At 42.7% G+C, this 21399-nt stretch overlaps 1 protein-coding gene across 1 annotated transcript in view; it reads right to left on the reverse strand.

The window, feature by feature from the left end:
• Positions 1-21399, reverse strand: part of SQOR (sulfide quinone oxidoreductase) — a 281588-nt gene that overhangs the window by 121404 nt on the left and 138785 nt on the right. Inside the window, exon 3 of the mRNA XM_086958258.1 lies at positions 3712-3882. Coding sequence (XP_086814384.1) covers positions 3712-3882 — 171 coding nt within the window. The remainder of the gene's footprint in view (positions 1-3711; positions 3883-21399) is intronic.

Below are 21399 nucleotides of genomic sequence, written 5' to 3' on the forward strand. Positions count from 1 at the left end.
CCCTGCACTCTGAGAATTTCAACCTGGTTTCCATTCCTCATTTAGGGGCACATGCATCAAAGGTTTTTGCGATCGCAAACGGTGCGATTCGCAAAAATCGGCTGTTTGCAATCGCAAATTGGCCTTTGGAGATGCATGAAAGTTTTTCCTAGGCGCAATTTAAGAATTTGCAATTATTTGCGAATTCCTAAATTGCAATTGCATTTAAGGAATCGCAATTTGCGATTCCTTAAATGTAATGCTAGATGCACTTTCAAATAGCGATTTCGCTATTTGGGGCCGCAAATTACAGACAAATCAAACTTGTCTGTAATTTGCAAAAACTTTGAAAAGTGCATTAAAATGCATTTTTTAAAGTTTTAGGTTACACACACACATGCCCTTGGGGCATGTGTGTGCGTGCAACATGGGTGCACATATATATTTCAGGGGTGCAACAGGGTGTCATTTTGACACCCTTGAAATTGCATGAGAAATTTGCGAGTACCTACTGGTACTCACAAATTGCGCATGCAATCTCCCATTCATTCCTATGAGCCTGTAGGCCCAAAGGAATGAATGGGAAGGCATTCCTTAATTGCCACTCGCACCAAGGAATGGTTAGGAATCGCTATTATTATAGCGATTCCTACATGCATAGGCTTTTGAGATTCCTTAATAATCGCAATTAAGGAATCGCAAAAGCCTACCTTGATGCATGTGCCAGTTAGTTCACTCTAGATTAGGAGGCCAGTCCTAATCTTCTCTGGCTCCTAACTGGAACTTTCTCTCCTTATTCTTGCACCATATCTCTGGTCTTGTGCTCCTAAAGACAAAACTCAAGACTTGGCTCTTCAAATAATTCTGCTTTTTCAACCTATTTTAGTTCAGCAAGAGAACTCCTCTCGTTGAGTGTCACGGCACCTATTTATGGGTAACAGTCAGGCTATATAAATCCAAATAATAATAACAATATTAATTATTATTATTTGCATATGCAGTTAGTACAATGAAGTCCCTTGTTTCATTGTAATAATGTCATTACCAGCTACACCAGCATTAAAAGTTTAAATCATGATTTAAACACTGCACATTTCATTCTTAAAATATTTAAAGCAACAAATCCTACCTCCTTTGTAATAAAATGCAAAACATTCTTTAAGATCTTTGTTTTTTAAATCATTGACTATCTTACTGACGTATGAGTGATACAAAGGTACCAATTATGCCTTTGAGGCTTACATATACATTATGGGCACAAGGGAAACAATGTTAAGGGAAGTGCCCCTTCTAATATTTGTAAAAGGTCTGTGCAAACATTGGAAGGTGTGGCTCGAGAGTGTGCAGGCACCCTGTCAGCTACTTAATGAAACCTCTTAAAAGAACAGAGTAGTACATCTTGGTTAATGGACTGCTATGAAAAACATGGGGTAACAGTAGGCTGGTAACTAGTAGGATTATAGAAGAATCAATTCTTGTGCCACTGCTCTCCAAAGTAAGGAGGACCTGGTCTGGCAGATCGGGTTGGACTTTTCCCTTTGGGCGCAGAGTCAAGATCGATTTAAATACAGCTGGGTCCAAACTGGAATATCAGGGTGAGCAAAAAAACAATAGATTTAGGCCCAGATCTCTGTACTGGGGTGAATGTATGACATTGTTCAGCATTCTGCCCCATCAATTGCTCTTTTTGCATTTTTCACCCAGAGTGGGATGGGTATGCCCAGACGTGGGTCCTGTGCTCTCCATGCCACTGGAGTCAAGCTATCCTGGTGTATTACGCTATCCTGGTGTATTAGGGGTGAAACCCCAAAACCGGTCCTAGGATGCTTGTTTCCAGTCCAGGGAGGACCTGGCCTGACTGTTCAGGCTGGGCGCAAGGTCAAGACTGATTTGCATATGGCTGGGTCCAAACTGGAATGGCATGGTGAGCAAAAAAACAATTGATTTAAGCCCAGATCGCTGTACTGGGGTGAATGTATGGCATTGTTGTGCATTCTGTCCATCAATTGTTCTTTTTGCATATGTAAACCAGAGTGGGACGGGTATGCCCAGACGTTGGTCCTGTGCTCTCCATGCCACTGGAGTCAAGCTATCCTGGCTGATGAGGGATGAACTCCTGAAACTGGTCCTAGGATGCTGGTTTCCAGTCCAGGGAGGACCTGGCCTGGAAGTTCTGGCTGGACTGTTCCCATTGGGTGCAGGGTCAAAACTGATTTGCATTTGGCTGGGTCCAAACTGGAATGGTATGGTGAGCAAAAAAACGATGGATTTAGGCCCAGATCTCTGTACTGGGGTGAATGTATGACATTGTTCTGCATTCTGACCATCAATCGTTCTTTTTGCAATGCGCTCCAAAGTATGTATATGTGACATTGTACAAGAGCCCCTACCTCAGGATTAGCAATGCAAGAGCTGCAATACAAATGATTTCCTAGAGGAAGTGGGCAAACACAAGGAAAAGTTTAAAAAGTCAGTGAGTGTTCCAAAAGGAGAAACTTCTGAGGAACAGTAAAGCAGCTTGGAGGTCACCAAACCTGAGAGGGAATTCGGGGCTATCAATTGTGTGATCTCAAAACTAATAAATAATTTAACAAGACAATGAAAGCCAGCAACACATATGCATGCTAAGAGAGAGGTACAAGGAGCAGACAAAGAGTTTCATACCATGATCGAAAGACAATGCAAATATGCCCAGTACAAAAGGTGTGCATTTTTTGTGATATGTAGAAACAGGTGATAATTTATGAGAGCAGAGCCAAAAAGAAAATTTATGCAAAATATCAGAAAGTAATTTCCTCGGAGGGGGTTAAAAATTCCTGTGGTAACCAACAAATATGAGTAGTGGCGAGAAATCTACTAAATACATTTTGACAGGTATAGGGTGAAACATGAGGACCATAACTGCAATATTAAAGGTCTGTTTTGTGAGGGAAAGTGGACCAGATTCATTGAAAGTCATCAACTCACACAATCTATTTTCCTATGGATTACCAAGGAGCACTGTGGTTCCACAATTCCCCGTTATCAAATGAATGCCTAGAAAGATCATATTGGAAATAGTCTGACACTGCACTGGCGATCATCTAACGGTCCCCCAAAAGCAGCATGGTGGGGGGGCGTTCAAGATATGGGGTGCGGCCGAGGAAGATGCCATTAGACGTAAAAAAGCGCGCGACATGCGGCAAAATCCCATATCCATGGAGTGGTTGATGCTCCTTCATAGCTTCACACAGGCGCACGACAGTCCCATGGACACCCCACAGGTCGCCCAGACACAGAGCCAAGCCCGGGTTGGCCCCAAAGCCCACAAACATGGTCTGCACGAGACCGCCCCCCTACTGCCCCAAGCGACATACTACACTCGTCCTGATGGGGTAACATCTCCGGGAGTTACTGGCCCCCGCGACATTCAATACCTTTACCCCTTGCCCCAATTCCCTGAGTTTCGCCTCCCCAGTTCGGTTTTATAAACGGATTTGGTGTCCTTCCCAACACCATATGGAGACAGAGAGGGTGCATTAGCAAAACTCGAGAACCAGACATCTCTATATGTCACCTAGTATACCTTGTACAAAAACCAATAAAAAAAAGGTTTATAGAAAAAATCATGGAAATGGTCTGTGCATTAAAATTAGAATTTTCCCCAAATATTCTTACATTTACGTTACAAAATCAATTTAAACAATGCAATACCACCAACATGTCTAAATATCACACATGTAAAAGGATTACCTGCCGGTCATCATCTATCCGGATGCAGTTGTTTTCTGGATCAAATCCTTGCACCTTAGACTTAATCCATTTCACTCCAGAAGGGATCACGCTTGCTGTTGGGCGACCAGATGTTGCTAATCGTTTGGCTCCAGCTCCAACAAGGGTCCAAATTGGTTGGTAATAGTGCATCTGAAAGTGAATAGGACATCCTTTGATTCAAAATTCTAATTTAATAATCGGTTCAATAAATGCAAATGTTATAAATACAGTTTTGAAGACCCTAAGGCCACATTGTACATGAAGAAAACTAGGCAAATATACACTTTTGTGTTTACTCCAATAATGTAGTGCACACACTACCATCTGGTCAAGCCGGAACGCTTAACAGATTGGACGTTGCAGAGCCATAAAATGGTCAGCATGTCCAACTCCACTGACATCACTCCTGCAACACAACCCATTAGATCGGAGTGTGGAAAGCTGTGTATTAGGGCCAATTGGAACTGGAGCTGAGCTTGGAAAGGAGGCTTGTCCTAGTAATAGAAGTGTACTAGTGGACAAGACTTATTGATGCCACTACCAGTGAGTCGGTGTTGGTTATTCATATTGCCATCTCCCCAACATTGCTCAGAAATAGATAATGAAGCACAAAAAGCTGGGAAGAGGTGACAAAACTGCCCGACACCTCAGAATCTGCCAAATAATTTACGAAAGGCTCATCTGTTCAAGATAACTGTCTAGAACCCCATTACATCCAAACAGTAATGCTAACACAATGAAAGCTGAGTTAACTGGCATCAGAAACATGCACCATGCTACTGAAACTCAATGGAAGTGAATTGGAGTGATGGACACAGGGTCTACATAATGCTTCCAGAACAAGAGCATCAGCCACTTTCTTAACTATTGCGATTGGGGTTAGCCCTGCCTAGCATTCCTGTTTGGAAATGGTAAAGTGAGAGATGGAACTCTTCCTGCATTTCTCAAGGAAGATGAACAGTACTGCCTTTGGCCATGCATAGCAGATCAGGGGCCATATTCTCATTAACCCATCAGAGGCTTTGACAGCACATGTGTGGCTGTTAATATATTTCCTAATCACTTTCAGATCATTGGTGGGGGAGAAGAGTGGATGTTGCAGCTTTAGCTAAACCGTTTATGAGGGTAACATCCCCAAGAGGCCCTGGCTCTAACCAGTTCTAGACATACCTAAATGTTTTTTTAAGTTGCATCTTGTACACAGGCGGTGAATTTGACTCCAATCACAAATGCTCTCAGCGACGACTTGCTCACAGCAACAGCCTCCAATGACACGGTCCAAAAAGGGATGTGAAAGCAGGAATCTCTAGGAACCAGAAACCCATAGCAAGTTCGGAGTCAAGGTCAGAGTTTTAATCTAGAGGAATCATCTGAAACAGAACCAATGGTGGAAACTAGCTGAGAATGATACAGTCAAGGATGGGTCTCAATCCTCTTGCATTTGTCACAGCACTAAACTATCCAGAATAAAATCTCAGGCTTTTGGGCAGTTTTAGGGTGGTTCCAACGCCTGCTGCCTTCAGGGGGCTGTGGACCTCTAGCAAGAGGTCTGGAAAAATTAGCATACTCAGAGAAAGATGCAGCAGGAATCAGTTAAGTGAAACAGTCATTAACCAATTATATATCTGTACAGAAAATAAATGTAAACATTAGGGGGTTATTAGCATGGCGGTTGGATTGCCACCGCCTGTCTAGAGGTGACGATCCGCCCTCCATTTTCCACTGGCCGCCTACCATTTCCCCCACCAAATTACAATGGCGATGGGGACCCCGGCAGACGGAAAGACTGTCCGCCGGTTTTCCGCCGGTCGGACAGGCGACCGGGCAGAAAAGGGCTTCAATATGGTGGCGGTGTCTGCAAGACACCACCATCCATATTAGGATGGGCGGCGCTGCAGGGCTTTTCATGGCGGAGACACTGCCATGGAAAGCCAGGTAGAGTTTACTTCAGGGGTTGGGGGTACACTTGAGGGGTAACCCCCTCCATTTGCATGCAAAATGTCGCAGGCACCACAGGGAGCCTGCCACGTTGCATGCAAATGCACGACATGCATATATTGCATTGTGGCGGGTCCTTCTTACAGCACAGACCGCCACAATGCAGTAAAGGCGGGATGCCACCCCCACCGTGACGGTGGCATCCTAATTTCCATGGTGGGACCGCCGCACCTATGGGGATCGGTCCAGTTTCCTGGTACGGTGGCGGGCGGACAAAGTAATGATGCCCTAGGTGTCTTATGGGGCGTCATTCAGCTCATACTATCTTTCTAAAACAACCTGAATCACCTCTTGAACCATTAATTTAAATCAATTGCAGTTTAAGTCTGTAACCTTAACATATGACTTTGAATTACTTTTCTATATCTGTTCTGTTTTTATTCCTAAACAAATGTATAAAGAAAATAACCTTTTTATGAAACCAGATTTGATTGCCAAAGGGTTTGCTTGGACTGGTACTTAGTTTTATTAGGTCCAATACTGCATCAGTGTGACAGTAGTCACTACAGTGTAAAACAAGCATTGGGATAGCCAATAGGTCTCGCCTTTGGGACCTTATAAGTTTTTAGCCATGGAGCACATTATCCTCAATCACATGCCCACCCACTCCAACAACACATAGCACACTGTGACCAGTAGAACCAATCTTATAGGAAGAAAATTGAACAGACAATGCCTACTCTTGTTGTTTACAAATAACAGAACTGAAAGAAGCACATCAGACATGGGTAACTTAAAACCTAAGCAGTCTTCAGAAAGAAAAAACTTTATAAAAGTGTCAACAACCACAGACGCTATTTGCCCTGTTGGTGCTAGGGTGGTGCAGTGAGGGGCAAAGATACTCAAAGGGTGGTTAAATAGCAATTGTAGTGTCTGTAGATGAAGGTTCTCAGGCTAATCCGGCTGTCATATCCCTACAGACGGTAATGTGGCATATAAAAGTGTTCTTACTTTACTGTGATAGCCACCATCCTTCTTCCGCTGATGTTCAGCCTATGACATTCGAAGTTTACATTACAAGTTTTTGTTTGTGAATATCGACCTCACTGGTTTTACATTGCATTGAAAATTCACACTTTTCGGGTAACCCGGGGCAAAGTTGTCAGGGCATGGGGGGTATTTATTATTGAATGTTTCAAAAACATTCATCCAATAAGTGTTAATCAATTCAGTAGCATGTATGTACTTATCTGAAAAATGTTGAAAAAAAATTAGTTTAACGAGCTTTATATTTTTTCATCATATTTTTGCCTGATTTTTATCTTTTGGTGGCTTGACTTGAGCTTCACCAGATTCTATCTGTACTCTCCCTAAGGTTAATGTGCCCCCCACCCAGTGTCATCTTGAGAATTTTGGAGGCCTCAAGCAAGTCATATTTTTGGGGCCCCACTTGTAAAAACTTTTAATTTTTTTGCCAATTTCCTGCTTATTCAAGCCCACATGATGTTGAAATGTCTTGCCAGAACCCCAAAAATACTAAAGATGACAGAGTAGAGAGACAATCAGAAGTAAAGGTAGGCCAAGAAGTTAACAATGAAATAGAGTAGACAGGTGCAAAATAGAAAGTTATCTTTCCTTGGGGTAGGAGACGGGTACTCGGTAATTTCCCACTTTGCCCACGCCTTAAAACGTTGAAACCCCTTTCTTTTCCTCAATGCTCTTTTATTTTTTCAATACCCTGATAGACAAACTCGTAGCAACTTTGGATGTCTAAAAACCAAGGCATCAGTGTAATTCGGGACCACCTCCATCCGCGATTGTTTTTAATTAACACAACAATGGACTTCACTAAAACAGTCAAACAACGCTAGTAATGTCGTAAGTATCTGCTGCAAAAAGGTCCTCTCTTTATTGCAAGAATGTATTGTTCATGCCGCAGTTGAACTCCATACTCCGTCTGAGACCGTGAATCTTTAGGATACATTTGTGGGTTAGTGCTCACATGTACTAGTAAAATATGTTCACCCCTAGGCTGTATCCCTGAAACTTGGCATAGCATACTTATCACTCGTGGACACTTAAAAAGGCTACCAGGAGTGCCCTACTGCAATAATGGTAACATGAGTTAGTAGCACTTTGAAGTTTTGCCAATTTACAGCACATGAAATGCCTCTTTATCACTGTAATATCTTGGATGAATATTGTTAATACGCTACTAAGAAATGGGTAGGATTAATGATGGGGGCAGGGAGGGAGGAGTTAAAGAGCTGCCTCCACCACTCAGTTCACAGTCTCGCAGCCTCCAGTCTCCCCGTATCCAGGTTTGAATGGGGGAGCGACGGTGGAGACTACGCTGTGGTTAAACCATTATGCCAACTGTGTGCACGGAAGCACAGCGCTTTTAAAGTTTACCATGAGATAAAGCCAGGCGGAAGCCTGTGGTGCAGCGCCCAGTGTGGGCGACGAACAGAGGAGCTACATGGGGATGATGCAAACACATATCAATCCTCTGACAGCAAGTAGACATAAACTAGGGACTGGGGGGTGGTAAACAAGGACAACGGTAAGGGGCGGGAGTGAAGGCAACACGACAAGGGTAGAGCCTACACTTGGAGCAGAACATAAATATGTGTAAAGGGAAGGAGAGAGCGGCGGGCAAGCGAGAAACGGCGCAGGAGCGTTGAAAGACAAAAAAACAGTAAAGCAACATGAGCCTATACTTGGAGCAGAACATAAATATGCGTAAAGGGATGGAGAGAGCATCGGCTTACGGAAGTCAATTGAAAACAAGGGCGCGGCTTAAAGTCCACTTTCAAACTGTATTGATTCCAAAAGGCCCTCGAAGAGCGAGCAGAGCATGCGCGCTGCAACGCCAGGCGAGACCTAAAAATCACATGGTTTGTCTTTATATCATGATTACAAGACATGACCATCTGTCCCTTAGGGAGACTTTACAAAACATGAGCTGCAAATTACCACTAGGAGGCAAAACCACCTCATCTCAAGATGGATGCATCGGTCCCATTGCAAAGTGTCTTCTCTCACAGTTTAAGAATAAGAATGGCCCTTTAAATTAATGAGGAATGTGGACATACATTCCACAGGAAAATCTTTTAACTAGAAACCTCTTCCTCTTTGGAAGAATCCTTCGTCCTTTTCTGGTACAATGTCCACAACTCCTACACAGAATAAATCGATTAAAGCAACTCATAGATCGCCTATTAAAGTACCTTTATTTCAAACTTGGGTGATGGAGTCCGAGCTAAAGGCTAACTGAGTGAGGTGTTCAAAGACAATGATTTTAGCCAGACTGGGGAAATTGAAGCACCTGATCAGGATTGCCTCAAAGGACTCGCAGGAATGCAAGCCTGCTCCTGTAGCTATAACAACCATTTTTTCATGCTGAAGCAAGCAGGCTAGTAGTCCCTGACAGGCACCGAGGGGTGCTGCTTTTTCAATCAGAAATATCAAGTCAGAGTATTTTTAAAATTTTGTAACAATTTGCTTTTAAGCAAAAATGAATTTCGATTAACCGTGTAAGGATAAAAAAAAAAATAGACTAGGCTTCGCTGCCATCATTTCTTAGGAGGACCACAGTCATAATTACACCTGTGTGCAAGTGCATGTGACCAGAAGGCATTAGGAGATTTTACTGGAAGCCTTTAATAGAGCCAACACCTTACTAGTGTAAAAGGTCTTGAGACTGCATCTGACACCAACCTTTCCCTGGCCACATATGCTCGTCAAATCATAGCGAGCAATGCTGGGTAAGAGGTTAGTAAATAAGTTGGACTACATCTGGCACTCAGCTTTTTTACTGATTTCTCAGAGCTTTTCTCACACTGTTTGGCAGGTGCTGGAGAATGAAGCTAAACATGGATCCACGACGAAACCTTGTGACTGGGCTTGCTGGAGCTAGTAGAGATGGGAAAAGTGCAGCTAAGTGATGACATAGACAGAGGAGGACTTTGCCATGTCATTCCTATAGGCCTCAAATGAATTTAAAAAGTCTTGGGCACTAAAGTTTAACCACTAGGTGATGCTAAAAAACACTGAACATTGCTCGCAGGAATCCGAGAGTCGAGGATTTGTAAATACTGTATTCTGCACATCAGACTGGACATTCCAAGCTGGTTTGCATAAGGCCAAGCCTAAGGCCACTACTGTAGCTAGCTTTTAAACCAGTAGAGCGGATAGGCCATTCACTACAGGAATACCCACTGATGAATGTCTAATGCAAGTCTCTGGAGATTCCCGGATTCCACAGCTGCCACACCGCTGAGCATGCCTGGAAATTGGGGCTCTAACAGCAAGCATGCATGCACCAGTAGCAGGCACTGTAGTACTCTTCCTTCCCCTGAGAGCAGCTCAGGAAGTTAACTTGGCCTTTTAGATAGCAAGTTCAGTCCCGGAAAGGAAACTGGTATAAAGTCAAGCAGCTTTTCCTTCCTTCCTGTTCCAGGAAGTGAGTCATGGTTTCTCAATCAAATACTGCTACAAAGTTCAGTGAACTACGCAACATTTGATAACCAAAAAACCTAACCCAACGGGTCCACTCATATCCCTTTCTCGTAATCTAAACATTTCCCTTTCTACAGGCCTTTCCAACAGGCCGGTTTAGTTGGACTTGCAATACATAGAGCAGGCGTTGGGTCAGCCCTTTTTTTGTGAGTGGATGGATTTCTTGTTTATCTCAGTTTCCTGCTCTGATTGAAAGGCTTTCATCACTATTTTTGAGTTTGTCTCGTGAAGTAGCATTTCAGTCTCACAGTGTTTTGATTGGATACCACAAATCTTTCCATTGCTGACGCTAGTCCTTGCACAATGCACATAGGAGGGACTATTTCCTCCCCCTCTCCATCTATCCTTGCTGCACCTTCTTGCTCCCCCATTCTCTCTTCATTAATCCCACTACCCCATCCAACAAATGCCTGCCTCCGTGGTCCCTCGCCCTTCAATGACTGCCACAGATACACATGCATAAATGGCAGCCATTTTTTAACTGACCAATGAGACTGATTTGCTCATCACACTAGACGTGGAAGCTCTCTATAATATACCCAGAGATCCACCCTAGATTTGATAGAGGAGGAATTAAGTTCAGCCACATGGGAATCACTAACACCACCTAGTTTCATCATGGAATGCGCTACACTGGCTCTCACGGAAAACTTCTTTGTGATCAGGGGTCAGCTTTATCAAACACAGGGTACTTCCATGGGAAGTACCTTTGCCCCCAGTGTAGCCTGCCTTTATATGGCTGCCTTTGAGGGACAACATTTCCTCCATGACTCTAAACCATACCCTGCCAACATACGGATGTGGAAACGGTGTATAGATGATATCCTGATCTTCTGGACAGGGGACTCAGAATCCTACCCAATTTCTTCAGGTAGATCAAGGACCTGAACCCATACTTAAAATTCACCAGCACTGTCTCTCCTAATCAGATTGCATTCCTTGATCTGACAATAAAACTTGAAGACGGTTGCCTTATGACTACCATGCATTGGAAAAGCACAGATCGGAATAGCCTTCTGCTATTTAGTAGCCACCATCCCAGTGCCATAAAGGAAAACCTCCCCTTTGGGCAATTTCTGAGGGTGAAGAGAAATTGTAGCACATTGGATGAATACAGGTCAGTCAGAAATCCTTGCCAAAAATCTGGCTGCACGTGATTACCCACCATGCAGTATAGCACTCTCCAGGAAGAGAGCAAGAAACAATAACCATGAAGAGCTGTTAGAACACAGGCAAGGACCCCCACTGAAACTCTTACCTGTGTAACCACCTTCACACCAGCTTCCAATCAACTAACGAAAGCAATGAAAAAACATTGGAACACACCGAATACAGGCTCAACGAATTTGGAGCCACCATGCTTCGCATTTAAACATTCTAGAAACTTCAAAGACATGCTGATCCACACAAGACCCAAAGGAACCACAGGGAACCAACAGAGAACACTATGGCAATTACCACAGGTGAAAAGGCCATTACCCCTGTGGCACTTGCACAGCATGTGCTTTTACAGCAGTACAGAAGATCCTCACTCTCAATGATACTTTCACATGAGAGATGAGGTCACACACCAATTGCAACACATCCAACTGCATATACCTGATTACATGCCCCTGTAATTTATACCATATAGGGATGAGTACCCGCCCAATCAAACTACGTATATCAGGACATAGAAGCAATTTTCGCTGTCATAAGCACAACTCGAAAATGTGCACCAATTACCTTGAAAAAAAACATACACCAGAGTCATTGAGATGGGTAATTTTGGAGGCATTTCCCAAAATAACAAAGAAAGCTCTCTTCACAAAAGAACAGAGGTGGATACACAGGTTATCCACACATGACACAGGGCTGAATGAAGATATACCATGGAGTTCGCTTAGAGTCTGAACATGATATAACATCAGGGCGACATGGAGGTAGAGGAATACAGGGTCTTGACAACAGGGTCATGAGTTCAATCCCCTGAATAGACATAGCCCATATATGCGGCTCCGTTCCGCACTAAACCAACTTTGCGCATCTCTGCCCCCGAGATGACAAACAACCTAACTTTTGAAGGGTGTGGATTAATATATAGACTTGAGGGGGGAAGCGTACCACCCACGTTACAACACCAACCTACTGATTATATTGATGTGTTCAACCCCCACATGAGTACCATCCCCTTAAGATATAGCCAACATATACGTACCAAAGCTATTATTGCTCATCGTTGCCCATGAGCTGACGAACAACAGAACCAATGCAGACTCCACGATGACTGAATGCAAGCAGTACAAATAACATACAAAATTGATCAAACTGCAGACCCAGATCCCATCACGCCATACATTACTACAATATGGCCGACAGAAACTGCACATTCTAAGCACCCAACTTGCATTTGACCATAAACAACTAAATTCTGTAAAGTAGCAAGTTCCCACCAGGATTAAAACGAATATTGATCACCCATGGCTGCATACCCATCAACATTCAAACTGCAATAGGGACAAGACAACCCCAATACACTGACACTATACACCACTCCAAAATGGCCGCCTAGTACGACGTCTGTCTACCATTGGCTAACACCCACCGACTCACGAGGGACCGCATCATGACATGAGACGAACACCATTATATAACCAGGGAAGCCGCTGACCGCCTCACCTCACGGACCCGGTAGAAGTGGTTAGGGCAAACGCAGAATTCACACAATTGTGAGTATTTTGAGCAAACGCGCGCTCCCCGCTTAACTGGCACGGTAGTGGGGGCCAGCTTGTTAAGTGCCGGTAGGTTGAGAATCCCTGCCATTCCAGCACAGTTTTATACCTAAAAGCTAAGCCACTGCACTTTGACCGCCCCGAGCGCTAGCAACAGCACCACATGATATAACAGGACAAAACGTGTGATAGCCAACCGCCTGCATGAGGGGCGCGTTCGCGGCATGCCATAAGCTTAAATTGGGATAAAATGACTACCGGATAGCACCCAAACCCATACAACAGGACTGGACTATGGGATGGTAAAATTCAGAGCAGGCACATATTGACACCACAACTACACACGGTTATTACAAGCCCAAGCTTACGGATTACAGAAGCTTGTCACAGAGCGTGGGTAACAACTGAGAACCTGAGAGACAGAAGGGCTGATAGAGGGACAGCCTACCCCTTACTTGACCTCCTCAAAACAATGGGGATACCGGTCGGAAAAATAACCTAGGTGCAGTTTGGAGTGATGGCCACCATCCCTTACACGAGTTGTATTACTCATTTGAGACAGGTCCACAACTCTAGTGGGCCATGGAGGATTTTAGTTTAATTTCGTATGCCACGTGACACACACTTGTAATAAAACCATCGAGGCAGCCCAGGCCAATATGCTAGATACGAGCCCTTGAACCTGGGAGTTTTTTCCTGAATCGATGACTAGACACCATAAACTGATGGACTAGATAATGTGCGACCCTGTACGAGCCGACTAGTCGTTCCAATTGAATCCAGTATGATTGAGTGCTATTGGCGGTACATGTGAGACCATGAGTATGGGTTTGTTCACTATGATAACATGGATCCCTGCACATTGAGTGAAATTGGTGCCTTCCATTTTTGTTTCCCTTTTAATCTAGTTTAACATATGAGCAATGCCTTATGCGTGACCTACCGGGTACTGTTGAAGCCTGGTTAGTCTACAGAATTGGGTGAGTCCACATGGATGTACCTCTGCTGCTGTACTTATGTGCCACAAGGGCAATAGTTCATACTAGCTCACTGTGGGCACCCACCACATGCCACTGTTTTTAACTGTTTTTAGAGTCCTCAATGCAATTGCATTTACTGTTCATCCCTAAAGATAAGATGACAGAGTCACAAGGGAATTTAATATGTATATTTATGTGTACTATACCAATTTGGTTGATGTCACATTTTGTCTCTCTACACAGGTAGTTCCAGGTCTAACAGGTACACTAATAGGTAGATTTTGGTAGATGTGAGTATGATTCAATTGTAAAGTGTAGATACCACTGTTTTGGTCCTGAAGAATTGCAGGTAGAATATCCTTCAAGCGAGAAACATTTTGACCTTCACTCATCAATAGGGACGCTCAAACCCAAGACATAAAACTTAGGAGAGCGCCTCATTGCTTGTTTTTACTTAGGGTAGGAGACCCCAAGAATAAAGTTTGGCTTCTCTGGTACTCCCAGCCCTATTTTAAAATCACTTTTTAAAAAACTCATACTTCTACACATCTCTGGCCCCTCACCCCCACTTTACCATACGGCTATTGGAAAAAGATCTCCGCCAAAGTGCCCCTATTACAGGGAGCCCATTGGGTATTGCACCACCGACCCAACAAGGAGCAGCCCAGAAGATGAAGCATGACACCTGAAAGGGTGTGTGAGTGCATTATAATCCAATACATGGATACCCAACTTTGAACCCTTGACCGTTTGGGTCAAGTTGGTCACTGTTTTCTTTACTCTGACACCTTACCATTGAGGAACAGCATAACTTACGGTTTCAATATAGCCATCTTTGAATGTATTTTCTTATATTTTAAGAAACCCCAATCAAAGATGGCCACTGTAGATGAGCATCTATTTATGGTGGCATTTTTTAAAAAGAGTTTTTTGAAGTTTTCAGAAAATACAATGACAGGCAAATCCTATTGTTTATTAAATCTGAACATAAACTGCATATTTTGTAAAATTCAGGTTCAAACATCGAACTGAATAACAGATGATTATTATTATTGTGAGCCACTTCATTTTTTTTTTTTTACTGGCCAGGTCTACATGTTGAAGACCAGGCTGGTGAAATATTGGGAAATCCAGTGAAATTCAGTATATTTTCCTTTATGAAACTGCAACTAGAGAGAACATCGTGAACCATTATCTGACATCAGCAGCTGTGTACATGTGCTTTTGCATTTTGTTTCTTTCAGCACCGTATAAGCTGTAAAAACAGCACCACCTTTGGCTCTCATTCAGCTCCAAGGACAGCCAGAACAACTCAGCACTTGGAATCCATGGGCTAGGTAAAATCGATCTGACTGTTGTGACCTGGTCCTGGGGCCAGAATGAACTTACCCCTGTAAGGGTACCAAGTAACTCGACCTGAAAGTGACCAATTGTCACTAGTGGAGTTTGCCATTGACTTCAATTGTATTTTGTTTATGTATTTTACTGCACTGGTTAATATTAGTTCAGAAATCTATAAATGTATGATATTCCATTCATTTTGGTGTCTAAATTAAGAATTACACAATTTTTATAAATTGGTGTTGGATTTCTCTAGAGTTGTGTCAATTACTTATCGTCTATGTTGGTACTCTGAATTGCATAACAATGTTCCTCTAGTAAAGCATGACTGCTCTTTGCCACTATACCAGGACTCAGCTAAGGATTTATTTGTGTGAATCCAAGGACCATCTTTAGGGTACTGTAATATTATTACATGGTATGGCCACCCAGCCATACCACATAATATTCTACTTTCCTACTTTTGTGCTCTAATTTTTTGAGAATGGAAAAGAATTCGGCATTCCGACCTCCCTACTAATAGGTTGGTTCACAAAATTCTGAATCATCTTGGTCACAATCTGAGCTACCTGAGCAATATTCGACTCGCTACGACCAGGTGACATTGACATCACAGTGATTGATGGTCTTCTGGGGTTAACAGTCCACCATGTCTGTGATCATATCTTAAGTATAGTCAGCTTTAATCCAACCTCCCCTGATCAACTGAAGTCTCTTTTGATGGACACATGTTTTATGCTTGCCTGCGTCACTGCACTAAAAGCAATTAAAGCGGCGACACAGAGCATTATTTTTGTCTCTTTGTCGTCCTTCTGAATCAGCATATGCCCTCTTCTATTAGTCTGTGAGTCCCTAGACTCGCAGCGAGGAAATCAAGTGTTTGCCTTAAGAGCTCCTCCTGTATTACCAATATCTGATGGCCTCAAATCAGTCCTCCAGAGTTCTTCTTTCACTCTTTTCAAGTTACCATGTATTCTACTTTCAAAAGGATGTTTATTTGCACTGGCCTTTCAGAGTGAAGTAGGGCTGGGTGCTTCTATTGGTTATCCATCACATTTGGACACTAAGGGGTCTATTACGATGGAGGGCGGACAAAGTCTGCCCACCATCACATCAGGAAATGGGAACGTCTGCTATGTGTGCAGCGGTCCCGCACATACAATTAGGATGCGCCCACCAGTTTTAACGTTGCGGCGGGCGGTGCAGACACCGCCAACATATCAATCCCCTTTTTGGCCTGGTCACCTGCTTGACAGGCGAAAAACCGGCGGACAGTCTTTCCATCTGCCGGGGTACCCCCGCCATCCTAATATGGGGGAGGGGGGAATGGGTGGCGGGTGGTGAATAATGACGGGCAGATCGCCACCGCCATATGGGCGGTGGCGATTAGCCTGACATTATAATAGACCCCTAGGTTGGACGTCCCCACAAAACTATAATATATATATATATATATATATATATATATATATATATATATATATATATATATACACACACAAATGTATATGCATATATATATTTTTTTTCTATAAAAGTATTGGTAAAAGGCTGCCAGGTTGATCCCTATCAGTATACCTTCATCACGTCACTCATCCTAGCATTTGTGGCTCTTCTCCACACCCCAAGCACTGTGAGTGACTGATGAAAATTGGTCAAAAATGCATGTGCAATACTATTTTTATTTCACACTATTAATCACAAAACCCCCAATAAGTTTGCACCAAATTACATTTGCGTGTACAACGACCGATTTCAAGCAACAGGATGCAATTGGAAGGGTGGTATTATATGAACTTGTTGGTTTGAGTAAAATTTGATTCCACACTTTTAATACTTCATATTGCTGTAAAAAAAAGTTTCATTATTACCCGTTTTTACTTGTACTCAGTTTAACAGGCTGGAAGGGTGAAAGGTAGAGTCGATTGCCAAATGGTGAGGGCTTCGCTGACTGAGACATCCAGCAGTTGTCAAAGCAACACTACGATATGTTATTTCAACATTATTATGATAGGAGCAGAGATGTGATGCTTCTGTATTATTAAAAACAAAAAAGGTGAAGAGTGGAACGCTTGAATTAATACCAGCTAATCTCTCTGGGACATATACAGCCTCCCAAAGTTTGTACCTGCAACTACTCCTCGGTGTTATTTTTTATATCAGATAACGAGCAAAAGGCATTTCAGATTCTGTTCATCAGAGTTTCCTGTGTGAAAAGTTTTTTCCAAAAATGTCATTATTGTGTTTATAAAGACTGAACATATTATATTCAAAATTCATTTTCGACGTACCTCGAAATAAGTTTCTTGTTCATCCATTATTTGTGAACGTTTTTTCATTTTCTTTTTTTTACACACGACAACTAGCGAACTCAGTAGCTTGCCACTTGCTTTATGAAGGCAAGACCTATTGGCTTTGCCACAGCTTGTTTCAAACGCCTTTACTGTTGTTTCTCGCATTGGATGTTCGACTGTACCAAGAAGAAATAACGATACAGCACTACCACCTAGAGGTTCTTTAAAGTATCTGCACCCTCAGTTGTCTATTCAAATATAGAACGCACCCAACAGACGCCATTCCCATGATGAGGCCGCAGCATTTGTTGCAGAAAGTTGAAATTGCTGTTGCTATTTCGCTACCTGTGCTATTTTGTTACACTTTCCTGCAAGATACTCTAACTTTAACCAGAACAGTAAAGGTTGAGCAGGTGCTTGGAGTAAACAAAAAAGCGTTTAATTAGCTTGAGATTTTGACTTGTAAACTGTTCAGACTCTTTAGTTCACCTAAACCCCATTCTTGCATTCCGTGTGGATCAGTACCTACAATTAAAAAAAAAAATCAAAGGTTTGCACACCTCCCCCCAACAACTAAACCACACGCCACAATAGATTGTGAAAAGAGATTTACTATAAAATTGTGTTACCTGTGTGTCACGCAAGGTGACACAAGGGCAGCGAAATCCTTAAAACAGATTTACTAAGCCATGCAAGGGCAACTAACTTGGCCCTGCGTGGCTTGGTAAATCCAGAGTCGCTGCCTTATGTTACTCCGTGCAAGGAAGGCGTTATATGGGTGAAGCGTCGGTGTTCCCACGCATCTAGCCATCAATTTAGGCACATTCCCAGATTCACTAGGACTGGTAAACGTGAGAGGGCATCAAATTGTACACCTTCCCAATAGAGGTGCAAAAAGAAGAAATATCTTTATTTCTCCTTGCTGTTTCCTCGTTCTAAGTGTGTGCATTCTGCAGCACACTCAGGAAACAAACAAACCTGCCTGCAATGCAGGCACCCGTGCGCCATGGCAGACGGGGGCCTGCGTTAGCGATAGGCAACACTCAGTGCGCCAGCGCAAAGAGCAGGAATGCATCATATCTCGATCTACATGCCGCATTCTTTTCTCTCCATTTGACGCCACGCAGTAAGTTGTCTTGCTGTAATGAACTGTGCCCAATGATGATAAATCTGCCAGATAATCTTTATGTGAGACTTTCAAAACCTGCTGCGCCCACGCCCCATGCCAACTCTGGTATTCCTGTCCAATAACCATTGAAAAGCCAATTATATTTATCAAGTATCTCTCAAGATACATCCAGTGTTCTGGATGGGGTCGAACCGGTAATGCTTTTGTCACTGGTGATGTAATTATGGCATCCTCTGCATATAATAAATTGTGACAGCAACTTCCGTCTTTGGTAGTAGGCTATCAGCCTCTACTCATGCCTCGGAGAAGTCTTCTATATAAATGAGACCGAGGGAAGGCAAAGTAACCCTCCTTCCCTGGCCATAATCCTTTTGTATCGAGCCTGGACATCGCATGCGCTGCTCAGCGAAGCATGCTGTATTCAGGTATAGACTTGGAGCTCCTCCCACTCACCGCCCATATTTTTCATTGGCTTATGTTATTGTCCATTGTAAACTATGGCTCTACATTGGTCAATAGGCTTATTAGTCCCTCCTTAGTACCGCCTTGTCTCATTTTGTAACCTCCCATGAGGATACCCTCTGTTTTGTGCGTGGTTGCTCAGTAGGCTTTAATTACAGCATCCAAGCACTATTTTCTCAGATAGCTTTGTCCTGCCCGCTGCTGCAGGCAGGGCACTCGCTCTCCTACCACTTTTCTTACGGTTTAAATCTTTTTCTGCACATTTTGACTTATAACAACAGCGGCCACCTACACCCACAGGCCGGTGGGGTGAGAAACTGTATGCAACAACAATACGGGAATAGAGAAAGAAAGGAAACAAAACCAAAGGAAGAAGGAGGAAAGGAAAAGAGGGGAAGCCCAACAGCCGAAGCGAAAATCTCCAGACCTGGTGCTTTGTGTAGAGGTGTGTCTTATAACTCCATCCTAACACTGTTTTTAAATGTTTCTTTATAGCAAGGGCACCAAACGCATTTGCAATGCAATATGTTTCGCATTTGTGAGAGTATAAGCTATTGGCATAGTAAATGACAATGTCTTTTATTTATCTGTTTTTAAAACAACGTATACATAAAAGGCATTGTAATTTACAATGCCAATAGCTCATACTCTCGTAAATGCTAGACCTATTGCATTGTTGACATTTCCTGCCACTTTACCAACCTAACATTGAGGAGTCCAGCATTTGTGTACACACAGCTCGCTGATGTTTTCCTACACTTTGAAAGCTATAACACTGGCTATGATGACACACCCTGTAAAAAGGCCAAGGGCAGCTAGGACTGACTGAACACACTCTAGACCATTCCTCCAAAAGTATAAAAAGATTATTTGAGTGTCTTATCTCATTTAGCTGATGTGGAAATTAGTTAATATGAAACTGGATAACCTCAGTCTTATAGTGGAACAGTTTCCCGCCTTTTAAGGAAGAATGTTTCCTAGAAAAGCATTCCTTCAAAAGGGTGTTCGTTTCCTGGCTCACCACAGAGGTTTAACCTGCATATAATGTTAGCCATCCGTTCAGGCCTGGAGACTTACATTTTTTAATAAGCCAAATGGGTAAAGTTATCTTTCGGGTGACTCGGTTACTTTTAGTTATCAACATGCGACTACCCGTGCCGCATAGTGGTGGCACCGGAAACAGCTTCTAAGGCTGTTATGTGCAGCGCTGTGCACCTCGGCGCTGCTTGCTCAGGTGTGTATAATATGTATGTTGCAAGATACTGTTTCACAGTGTAGGGTAAACAATTGGGAGTATCTGCGCTTGTGTTAAATGTTAAAGGACTGCAAGCAAGGCTTTTTTTATTATTCAATCCAACTTGTACACCACTATTGTCAACAAGTGACAAGTTAATATAGAATGCTGGTTTGTTCCATTTGGTTGTAAAAGCGCTTAAAGTGTAGAAAAAGTTTCGGCAAGTTGAGATTTAGGAGGCAAAACCAAAACATAGCTCCTATTAACATTCATAATTGTATCACAACATGACAACTACCGCAAGTCTTAAGAATGTATTTACAGCATAGACTTCAACAGTAAATTAAAAACACATTGAGATTATTATAGTTTAAAAAAGCGCAAAATGACAGTGGAAATGCACTGCTTTCCATAAGAGGCAGAGAGATTTCAAAATGGTATATTAGGGGACTTTTTGAGGAGTTATGAGAGGGAAAAGTTGTTTTTAAGCAAGGATTCGCTTAAAATCACTGCAGGACCCATAAAGCCTTACACTTCAACTCCTCGAGATACCTTGCATAAACATTGGAGCTATCTGGTGGCCAGGGGGCTTCTAGAGGTACCAGCACCCTACTGCTGAAACCACTTCAATTCTCCAAAAATAAATCATATAATCGAACTTTCTCAGGTATTGCACTAGGAACCCCGAAAGCCGTACCCCCTGAAATCAGACTGAACCCCTCAACTGCTTCAAAGTAATACTGATCAATACCTTTTTGCCATAGGATCTCCTCTCCTGAACACTGTATCCCCTTAGTCTCGCACGCATGCGTATCCCTCATTGTTTTTGTGGTGGTCACTCGAGGCTTATATCATAACATGTTCCACCCTGGATAATAATGTTGTTCTGTATATTTTCTATATCATTTAGCAATGTAAAGTGCTTGGATACCCACAAGAGTCATGTTTGCGCTATATACAACTTTATAAATAAATATGATGACTTTCGAGAAGGGGTTAGATAAAAGTTATTTTTAAGTCCATTAAGTGTAGATATGTTCATAGGAAAATACAAAAC

Source organism: Lissotriton vulgaris, chromosome 2_1 (assembly GCF_964263255.1).
Source record: "Lissotriton vulgaris chromosome 2_1, aLisVul1.2, whole genome shotgun sequence".
Lineage (NCBI taxonomy): Eukaryota > Metazoa > Chordata > Amphibia > Caudata > Salamandridae > Lissotriton > Lissotriton vulgaris.